General features: G+C 42.5%; 1 protein-coding gene across 1 annotated transcript; it reads right to left on the reverse strand.

Annotated features, from left to right (window-relative positions):
• Positions 1-7176: 7176 nt before the first annotated feature.
• LOC125513318 (probable dolichyl pyrophosphate Glc1Man9GlcNAc2 alpha-1,3-glucosyltransferase) lies at positions 7177-11349 on the reverse strand. The gene is made up of 4 exons (XM_048678404.1): positions 10510-11349; positions 8481-8687; positions 8148-8385; positions 7177-7886 (listed from the first exon to the last, which is right to left on the reverse strand). The coding sequence occupies exons 1-4, from the start codon at positions 11245-11247 to the stop codon at positions 7519-7521; spliced, it is 1551 nt and encodes a 516-aa protein (XP_048534361.1). The 5' UTR covers positions 11248-11349; the 3' UTR covers positions 7177-7518.
• Positions 11350-11623: the final 274 nt, after the last annotated feature.

Raw genomic sequence — 11623 nt, forward strand, 5'->3', positions numbered from 1 at the left:
ATTGAGTCTTACTCAACTTCACACCTTGTAACACAGGCAAGAATCCTTTCTTTGCTTGATCCATTTTGAACTTCTTCAAAATTTTGTCAAGGTATGTTGTTTGTGGAAGTCCAATTAAGCGTCTTGATCTATCTCTATAGATCTTAATGCCTAATATGTAAGCAGCTTCACCGAGGTCTTTCATTGAAAAACTCTTATTCAAGTATCCCTTTATGCTATCCAGAAATTCTATATCATTTCCAATTAGCAATATGTCATCCACATATAATATCATAAATGCTACAGAGCTCCCACTCACTTTCTTGTAAATACAGGCTTCTCCAAAAGTCTGTATAAAACCAAATGCTTTGATCACACTATCAAAACGTTTATTCCAACTCCGAGAGGCTTGCACCAGTCCATAAATGGATCGCTGGAGCTTGCACACTTTGTTAGCTCCCTTTGGATCGACAAAACCTTCTGGTTGCATCATATACAACTCTTCTTTCAGAAATCCATTCAGGAATGCAGTTTTGACATCCATCTGCCATATTTCATAATCATAAAATGCGGCAATTGCTAACATGATTCGGACAGACTTAAGCATCGCTACGGGTGAGAAGGTCTCATCGTAGTCAATCCCTTGAACTTGCCGAAAATCTTTCGCGACAAGTCGAGCTTTGTAGACAGTAATATTTCCGTCAGCGTCAGTCTTCTTCTTGAAGATCCATTTATTCTCAATTGCTTGCCGATCATCGGGCAAGTCAACCAAAGTCCATACTTTGTTCTCATACATGGATCCCATCTCAGATTTCATGGCTTCAAGCCACTTTGCGGAATCTGGGCTCACCATCGCTTCTTCATAGTTCGTAGGTTCATCATGATCTAGTAGCATGATTTCCAGAACAGGATTACCGTACCACTCTGGCGCGGATCTTACTCTGGTTGATCTACGAGGTTCAGTAGTATCTTGATCTGAAGTTTCATGACCATCATCATTAGCTTCCTCACTTATTGGTGTAGGTGTCGCAGAAACAGTTTTCTGTGATGTACTACTTTCCAATAAGGGAGCAGGTACAGTTACCTCGTCAAGTTCTACTTTCCTCCCACTCACTTCTTTCGAGAGAAACTCCTTCTCTAGAAAGGATCCATTCTTAGCAACGACTGTCTTGCCTTCGGATCTGTGATAGAAGTTGTACCCAACAGTCTCCTTTGGGTATCCTATGAAGACACATTTCTCCGATTTGGGTTCGAGCTTATCAGGTTGAAGCTTTTTCACATAAGCATCGCAGCCCCAAACTTTAAGAAATGACAACTTTGGTTTCTTGCCAAACCATAGTTCATAAGGTGTCGTCTCAATGGATTTTGATGGTGCCCTATTTAACGTGAATGCGGCCGTCTCTAGAGCGTATCCCCAAAATGATAGCGGTAAATCAGTAAGAGACATCATAGATCGCACCATATCCAGTAAAGTACGATTACGACGTTCGGACACACCATTACGCTGAGGTGTTCCGGGTGGCGTGAGTTGCGAAACTATTCCACAATTTTTCAAATGTACACCAAACTCGTAACTCAAATATTCTCCTCGATGATCAGATCATAGAAACTTTATTTTCTTGTTACGATGATTTTCAACTTCACTCTGAAATTCCTTGAACTTTTCAAATGTTTCAGACTTATGTTTCATCAAGTAGATATACCCATATCTGCTTAAATCATCTGTGAAGGTGAGAAAATAACGATATCCGCCACGAGCCTCAATATTCATCGGACCACATACATCTGTATGTATGATTTCCAACAAATCTGTTGCTCTCTCCATAGTACCGGAGAACGGTGTTTTAGTCATCTTGCCCATGAGGCACGGTTCGCAAGTACCAAGTGATTCATAATCAAGTGGTTCCAAAAGTCCATCAGTATGGAGTTTCTTCATGCGCTTTACACCGATATGACCTAAACGACAGTGCCACAAATAAGTTGCACTTTCATTATCAACTCTGCATCTTTTGGCTTCAACATTATGAATATGTGTATCACTACTATCGAGATTCATCAAAAATAGACCACTCTTCAAAGGTGCATGACCATAAAAGATATTACTCATATAAATAGAACAACCATTATTCTCTGATTTAAATGAATAACCGTCTCGCATCAAACAAGATCCAGATATAATGTTCATGCTCAACGCTGGCACCAAATAACAATTATTTAGGTCTAATATTAATCCCGAAGGTAGATGTAGAGGTAGCGTGCCGACCGCGATCACATCGACTTTGGAACCGTTTCCCACGCGCATCGTCACCTCGTCCTTTGCTAGCGCCCGCTTATTCCGTAGTCCCTGTTTCGAGTTGCAAATATTAGCAACAGAATCAGTATCAAATACCTAGGTGCTACTACGAGCTCTAGTAAGGTACACATCAATAACATGTATATCACATATACCTTTGTTCACCTTGCCATCCTTCTTATCCGCCAAATACTTGGGGCAGTTCCGCTTCCAGTGACCAGTCTGCTTGCAGTAGAAGCACTCAGTTTCAGGCTTAGGTCCAGACTTGGGTTTCTTCTCCTGAGCAGCAACTTGCTTGCTGTTCTTCTTGAAGTTCTCCTTCTTCTTCCCTTTGCCCTTTTTCTTGAAACTAGTGATCTTGTTAACCATCAACACTTGATGCTCCTTCTTGATTTCTACCTCCGCAGCTTTCAGCATTGTGAAGAGCTTGGGAATAGTCTTGTTCATCCCTTGCATATTATAGTTCATCACAAAGCTCTTGTAGCTTGGTGGCAGTGATTGGAGAATTCTGTCAATGACGCAATCATCCGGAAGATTAACTCCCAATTGAATCAAGTGATTATTATACCCAGACATTTTGAGTATATGCTCACTGACAGAACTGTTCTCCTCCATCTTGCAGCTATAGAACTTATTGGAGACTTCATATCTCTCAATCCGGGCATTTGCTTGAAATATTAACTTCAACTCCTGGAACATCTCATATGCTCCATGACGTTCAAAACGTCGTTGAAGTCCCGATTCTAAGCCGTAAAGCATGGCACACTGAACTATCGAGTAGTCGTCAGCTTTGCTCTGCCAGACGTTCATAACATCTGGTGTTGCTCCAGCAGCAGGCCTGGCACCCAGCGGTGCTTCCAGGACGTAATTCTTCTGAGCAGCAATGAGGATAATCCTCAAGTTACGGACCCAGTCCGTATAATTGCTACCATCATCTTTCAACTTTGCTTTCTCAAGGAACGCATTAAAATTCAACGGAACAACAGCACGAACCATCTATCTACAATCAACATAAACAAGCAAGATACTATCAGGTACTAAGTTCATGATAAGTTTAAGTTCAATTAATCAAATTACTTAAGAACTCCCACTTAGATAGACATCCCTCTAATCTTCCAAGTGATTACGTGATCCAAATCAACTAAACCATAACCGATCATCACGTGAGATGGAGTAGTTTTCAATGGTGAACATCGTTATGTTGATCATATCTACTATATGATTCACGCTCGACCTTTCGGTCTCCGTGTTCCGAGGCCATATCTGCATATGCTTGGCTCGTCAAGTATAACCTGAGTATTCCGCGTGTGCAACTGTTTTGCACCCGTTGTATTTGAACGTAGAACCTATCACACCCGATCATCACGTGGTGTCTCAGCACGAAGAACTTTCGCAACGGTGCATACTCAGGGAGAACACTTCTTGATAATTTAGTGAGAGATCATCTTATAATGCTACCGTCAATCAAAGCAAGATAAGATGCATAAAAGGATAAACATCTCATGCAATCAATATAAGTGATATGATATGGCCATCATCATCTTGTGCTTGTGATCTCCATCTCCGAAGCACCGTTATGATCACCATCGTCACCGGCGCGACACCTTGATCTCCATCGTAGCATCATTGTCGTCTCGCTAATCTTATGCTTCCACGACTATCACTACTGTTTAGTAATAAAGTAAAGCATTACATCGCGATTGCATTGCATACAACAAAGCGACAACCATATGGCTCCTGCCAGTTGCCGATAACTCGGTTACAAAACATGATCATCTTATACAATAAAATTCAGCATCATGCCTTGACCATATCACATCACAACATGCCCTGCAAAAACAAGTTAGACGTCCTCTACTTTGTTGTTGCAAGTTTTACGTGGCTGCTACGGGCTTAAGCAAGAACCAATCTCACCTACGCATCAAAACCACAACGATAGTTTGTCAAATAGACTCCGTTTTAACCTTCGCAAGGATCGGGCGTAGCCACACTTGGTTCAAATAAAGTTGGAGAGACAGTCGCCCGCAAGCCACCTGTGTGCAAAGCACGTCGGGGGAACCGATCTCGCGTAAGCGTACGCGTAATGTTGGTCCGAGTCGTCTCGTCCAACAATACCGCCGAACCAAGTATGACATGCTGGTAGGCAGTATGACTTATATCGCCCACAACTCACTTGTGTTCTACTCGTGCAAATAACATCAAACCATAAAACCTAGGCTCGGATGCCACTGTTGGGGAACGTAGTAATTTCAAAAAAATTCCTACGCACACGCAAGATCATGGTGATGCAAAGCAACGAGAGGGGAGAGTGTTTTCTACGTACCAACGCAGACCGACTGCGGAAGCGATCACACAACGTAGAGGAAGTAGTCGTACGTTTTCCCGATCCGACCGATCCAAGCACCGTTACTCCGGCACCTCCGAGTTCTTAGCACACGTACAGCTCGATGACGATCCCCGGGCTCCGATCCAGCAAAGCGTCGGGGAAGAGTTCCGTCAGCACGATGGCGTGGTGACGATCTTGATGTACCACAGCAGCAGGGCTACGCCTAAACTCCGCTACAGTATTATCGAGGACTATGGTGGCTGGGGGCACCGCACACGGCTAAGGAATAGATCACGTGGATCAACTTGTGTGTTCTAGGGTGCCTTTGCCTCAGTATATAAAGGACTAGAGGGGGGAGGCTGGCCGGCCAAGGTGTGGCGCGCCAGGAGAGTCCTACTCCCTCTGGGAGTAGGATTCCCCCCCAATCCTAGTTGGAATAGGATTCGCGGAGGGGGAAAAGAGAGAGAGGGGGCCGGCCACCTCTCCTAGTCCTAATAGGACTAGGGGAAGGAGGAGGCGCGCAGCCCATGTAGGGCTGCCTCTTCTCTTTTCCACTAAGACCCATCATGGCCCATTCAGCTTCCGAGGGGTTCCGGTAACCTTCCCGGTACTCCGGTAAAATCCCGATTTCACCCGGAACACTTCCGATATCCAAACATAGGCTTCCAATATATCAATCTTTATGTCTTGACCATTTCGAGACTCCTCGTCATGTCCGTGATCACATCCGGGACTCCGAAAAACCTTCGGTACATCAAAATGCATAAACTCATAATATAACTGTCATCGTAACCTTAAGCGTGCGGACCCTACGGGTCCGAGAACAATGTAGACATGACCGAGACACGTCTCCGGTCAATAACCAATAGCGGGACCTGGATGCCCATATTGGATCCTACATATTCTACGAAGATCTTTATCGGTCAGACCGCATAATAACATACGTCGTTCCCTTTGTCGTCGGTATGCTACTTGCCCGAGATTCGATCGTCGGTATCCAATACCTAGTTCAATCTCGTTACCGGCAAGTCTCTTTACTCGTTCTGTAATACATCATCCCGCAACCAATTCATTAGTTGCAATGCTTGCAAGGCTTATGTGATGTGCATTACCGAGAGGGCCCAGAGATACCTCTCCGACAATCGGAGTGACAAATCCTAATCTCGAAATACGCCAACCCAACATCTATCTTTGGAGACACCTGTAGAGCTCCTTTATAATCACCCTTTTACGTTGTGACGTTTGGTAGCACACAAAGTGTTCCTCCGGTAAACGGGAGTTGCATAATCTCATAGTTATAGGAACATGTATATGTCATGAAGAAAAGCAATAGCAACATACTAAACGATCGGGTGCTAAGCTAATGGAATGGGTCATGTCAATCAGATCATTCAACTAATGATGTGACCTCGTTAATCAAATAACAACTCTTTGTTCATGGTTAGGAAACATAACCATCTTTGATTAACGAGCTAGTCAAGTAGAGGCATACTAGTGACACTCTGTTTGTCTATGTATTCACACATGTATTATGTTTCCGATTAATACAATTCTAGCATGAATAATAAACTTTTATCATGATATAAGGAAATAAATAATAACTTTATTATTGCCTCTAGGGCATATTTCCTTCATAAGCCTACATCTGGAAATTTTGGGCTCGTCCAAAATGTAAGTTCTTCGCTTGGCTCATTGTTCAAAATGGACAGTGGACCGTCTTGCCAGGCATGGATGGCCGAATTGCGGGCTTTGCCCCTTGTGTAATAGGGGCCTGGAGACGGCGACGCGTTTGCCTTTTGAATGCCGCTTCTCGCTACACATTTGGAATATGGTGAAGGATTGGCTCGGTGCCTTGGCCTTCTGGACTATGAAGATTATTTTAATTTTTTTAAATGCTATGAAGAGTTTTTTTTATTGAAAATAGTATAACAGAATCACAAAAATAGGTCTCCTATTTTTACACTAGTATGTATTGAGATAATTGTGTATTTTAAAATAATTGTTCCTAACTATCAAAAGAATGTTCGTGTATTGCAAAAGGATGTTCATCTATTGCATAATAAATGTACATGTATATGGAAAAATAAATGTTCTTGCATCCCAGAAAAAACATGTATTTAGCACAAAGAGGACATAAAAATAAAAAATAGGTATATTTAAAATAAGAAGGAAAAATAAGTGGAAATAAATAGACAAAGCAAAAATAAAGTAAAATATAAAAGATGGAATCAAAACAAAAAGGAAAGAAAAGAAAGTCAAATGAAAATGAAATGAATTAAAAAAAGAAAAAGAAAAACAAATAGTAGTTGCAAGCAAATAAACTCCAATGGACACTGAAGAAGAAATGCAAAGAACGTCCCCTGAATAAAAGGAAATGCCAAGGACTACACATTTTTGTCTCCTGGCTCAGTTCTAAGTTTGATTTTAAAAAGGCTTCGTAAGACTCCCTGCCAAACATTTTTCCTGCAGTCTTCGCGTGCTACCTGCCAAAACAGTAGGTATACACATTTCTCAAGAGATTGTATGCGAGCCATATCTCGAACATGAAATGCAGATGTCGGTAACTACATGGATACACATAGCATATGACTCAATTTTTCTGTAATGAAAAACTGGAAATTTTCCTTTTTACATCACACACTCAACACATCAGGTTGTCAAAATTGTCAGGGAAAGATATTCCCAACCATGAAGACTGGGCTTATACATGCAGCTACACTGTAACAGATATTACATCATAACAAGATTACATCCCCCAAATTTCGTTGACGCTGTAGAATTGAATGTATAAACCATAAGAAAATGTCCTTGGAAGCAGCAACAATGATTGCCCAATGCATCAGTCAAGGGGGCGAGTCATCAAACTTTGTCTCGGCTGATGGGTTAGAAAGAGTGCTGGTACTGATCACTGAAGATCATATCAAGTGTGCCTGATAATCCAAGATAGCTGCCATATCCATGAGTACATCATTCCGACGCCACAGTACACTGAAACCATCATGAGAGGTAGGAACGGAAGTCTATCCCCAAATACATGGTGATGGAATAGTCGAGACCAGAATTCTATAGCAAACATTCCTAGAAGATATCCCAAACTGATCCATCCAGTGAATTTTTTCTCGACTATGCTGTCTGATGCATCTAATTTCTTCCCTCCCGGAGCAGGGTTTGCAGCGAAATGGGTTGAAAACCCTACCCACATGAGAGCACTGTAGGTCAACAGCAGCAGCACTTTTATTGGGTATTCTTGGTCCTCAAACAGCAATGGGAACATAGAGTAGCATGAAACTGCAAATACAATTTGTTCAAACAAGTGAATATTACAGAACACAAACAGCAACATCATCAGTGCACAAGTCGGTGTTTAAACAAAAACATGTAGCAATTGTTCAGAGGACTCAAGCGCTTCACATTGTGGTGATGCTAGAAGACAACACTTTGCCAAAGTTGTTGACATAGCATCAAAGGAAGTGAAAGAAACAACAATGACAATGTTGCAATTGGAACTGTGCAGACATTGAGCAAGATTAAACTGTGGCAGAAACATACCTATTGACAATAAGAAGTAATGTCTGATGTCGTCCAAGCTATCCATGGCAATTAGGGCAAGTGGGATGGTGAAATGAAGTGATGCCTTCTCATGTACATGCCATCCAAACATAAACCCACATGAACAAGCATATGCCACCCATCTAATTATGTGTTTCGGTTGGGGGTTAGCGAATGCTTTGACAAGACAAGGAGTCATAGCAAGTATAACCAATAAGAAGGTAGTTATTGGGGTGACCTGCAATCCATAAGGTTCAAATAACAAAGTTTATCAAACTATAGAGTTCAACATTCTTCTCTTGGGTAAAAAAAAGGGACAGTAGACGAGACAACCTTTGGAAGAACAGCAAAAGGAGATGAATCACCAACAAGCCCCCTAGTAAATGATGCTTCAGGTATCTCAATACTGAATCCTAGTCTTCTAAGAAGAAATGCAAGGATCTTGTCAAGTACTATATAGAATACCCAAAAGTTTGGAGCCCAGTAAGCATGAAATAGACCCCGACCAAAAGGAAACAATCGGCTTAAGAGCTGTTGCATCTGCAAAATTACCAAAGCAATAAGTGTGGTAGCCATGGTGTCAACAGTACAACTAAATTCATGAGAGCATATTGGTAATGACTGTTTACGTGGCAAATGCTAAAATTTACGTTAGAGTGAATATCTTCATGAAACCAAAATTAGTATGATGTATAAAGAATAATGCCTATTGTTAAATACTTGCAGGAAAAAAATTCACTCCAAATGCTTGCAGGAAATTGACCTAGTTCAAGCAAACCCAATGATATTTAAGAGTGCAAGTTCCGCAACAAAAGTTACAAGGCATAGTAATCAGCTGATATTCCTTTTGTATTTGTGCAAACCAGCACCAGCATAAGAATTATTTGATTATTACAAATTCACCATTTCTACCGAATTCAGTGCTAAATGGCTAGAATTATGATTAAATTAATGAGAGCACACAATCGCTGTTGACACATAAAATAGAAATGACAAAATGTTATAGACAAACTCACATTAAGGAAAATGCCTTCATGCAACTTAGCAATATACAGGCAGAAAATATTTCTTGCTAAATACCTGTACTAAATTCACGTTGTTGAACTTTAGCCAACATAATGGTGTCTAAGAGTGCAGAGTTCTGGACATACTTATGTGCTTGAGAATTGTAAATTCTATTTATTTGAGAGAATGAATAGACTATATATGTGTTCCACATACAACAGAGATGTCAGCAAAAACTAGTCAAAGCGATACTGTATTGCATAGCCTTGACTACAGAGACACCATTTCGTTCAACGCCTGTAAGTGGACCAAGATGAGAGCATCTTCAGTTAGAGCCTCCCATAGTGCACTGCTTAAAAAAAAACCCGCAAATAACATCATCTCATTAATAATTGGTTGTTTTCGTAGAAAACCAATAAACGATATCCTTGCGTGTACAAATAACTAATTAACCTGCTACATACACAAAATAGCATGCATTCTAGTGGTTAGAGGTGTCCTTCATTTTCCGTGAAGCCTAGGTTCGATTCACATCCAACGCATTGTGTGCTAATCTTTTTTAAAATGTGTCATTAGCTAAATTGTGACGGATTCTTTTGCAGTAAACACCCTGTAAAAATTAAACCAAGCATCAGCAGTCCAAGATACACCGACATGGCACCCACATGGACCGTTTTTTCTCTTCTGCATTGGTTTTGGCCTTAATTGATCAAATAAACGAGTTTATGGCCTAAATCGATCACTTTCCGAGTTCTTGGCCTAAAGTGTGCAACGAGTTTGAGTTAATGGACTATCGGTGCATTTCACTCCTAAACTCACGTTGTTGAACTTTAGCCAACATAATGGTCTCTATGAGTGCAGATTTCTGGACATACTTATGTGCATGAGAATTGTAAATTCTTTTTTTTAGAGAATGAATAGACTATATATGTGTTCCACATACAGAAGAGATGACAGCAAAAACTAGTCAAAGAGATGTTGCATAGCCTTGACTACAGAGACACCATTTTGTTCAACAACTGTAAGTGGACCAAGATGAGAGCATCTTCAGTTGTACGCCATAGCAATTACCAGAGCTGAAACAAAAGCTATGAGAGACTTGCACAAGTCTATCAGCTTCTGTTCCATATATACCTTTTCTTTTGCAAACCAGCACGAACACAGGAACTACTCGAAATTTTGCAGATTTCTACCAAATTCAATGTTGACTGACTAGAATTTAACTCTATAACAGTTCTCATTCTCATCAATTCACAATGCCTCCTAAACTTGATTTCTAACTTATGACTGTAACAACAATGACCAAATGATCATGAAGAGACATCCAATTCCAAAATGAACTAAGGGATCAACTCACCTGCCCGTAGTACACGAAGGGTGTGAATGCCATGGCAAAAACAGCAACCACGCCAGCACCCATGAGAACGAGCCTCCCAAGGCCCCTCGCTAGGCCCCGGCCACAGCAATAATGCCGGAACAAGTACACGAAATAGACAGGTGCAGCCACGAGAAAGAGGTGCTTCGAACAAAGCAACGCTGCAAAGACTACTCCCCCAGCAAGATCCTTCCCCTGCTCTAGAAAATGCAGAGAAAGCAACAGCAGCCCCATCAGGAACCCGTTGTACTGAAAGTGAATGTGGTCCACGATGAGCAGCGCCGGTGACCACAGGACAAGCAAGAGAGCGAGGAACGGACGCTGCCTCCGGCGAGCGTCCCTCGCCAGGAGGAGGACGGATGCGAGGAGGAGGAGGAGGTCCGAGAAGGCGACTGTGAAGCGGAGGTAGAGGATGTAGGCTGAGGAGGGCGGCGAGGCAGGCACAGGGATGGCGACGAGGGAGGCGTCGACGAAGGGCGCGGGGAGAGAGAGGAGGCGGGAGAAGTAGGCGAAGAAGGGCGGGTAGTCGAGCGTCCACTGGGAGGAGGCGTCGGTGTACCACTGCCGGGCGGGGAGGGTGTGGGTGAGGGCGAGCCAGTACCGGTGGACGTCGAAATCGGTGGAGCGGTAGGTGGGGACGAGCAGAAGCTTGACGCAAGTAGCGGCGGCGAAGGCCCACATCGCCGCCGCCGCCGTCGACGGCGAGCTGGTGGCGGCCATAGGGGCGGTGGTCCAGTTGGAGATCTGGAGGGGTCGCACCGGGTGAGGTGTGGTTTGGGCTCGTTGCGGCCTGTGGGCTGTCAGCCGTGGATCTAGGGCGTCTACGTCATCCTTGCGAATTAGAATTAAGAGATCTCTAGAATTAATGGTGACCCAAATTATATCTAGGGCGTCTACTGTGATGCTTCTGGACAGAGAGTCAATGTAGCGAAGTCCTCCATTTTCTTTGGTATAAGGGGTGTCTTGAACCTACAAGGATTTCCATTAAAGTTATTTTAAATGTTCCTAATGATTTTTTTTTTGTGATGATCCTAACGAATCTTTGAATGAACGGTATCTCGGTTTGCCGTCTGATGTGGGAAGGAGTACTAATGGA

The sequence above is a fragment of the Triticum urartu genome, chromosome 6 (genome assembly GCF_003073215.2).
Source record: "Triticum urartu cultivar G1812 chromosome 6, Tu2.1, whole genome shotgun sequence".
In the NCBI taxonomy this organism is placed as follows: Eukaryota; Viridiplantae; Streptophyta; class Magnoliopsida; order Poales; family Poaceae; genus Triticum; species Triticum urartu.

Bases quoted from the DNA above. Each gene is read 5' to 3' on its own strand.
- LOC125513318 (XM_048678404.1), bottom strand. From the start codon at position 11,247: ATGGCCGCCACCAGCTCGCCGTCGACGGCGGCGGCGGCGATGTGGGCC. The intron at 8,688-10,509 runs GTGAGTTGATCC...GTAATTTTGCAG, and splicing joins CCTTCGTGTACTACGGGCAG to ATGCAACAGCTCTTAAGCCG. The intron at 7,887-8,147 runs GTATGTTTCTGC...TTGTATTTGCAG, and splicing joins TTACTTCTTATTGTCAATAG to TTTCATGCTACTCTATGTTC.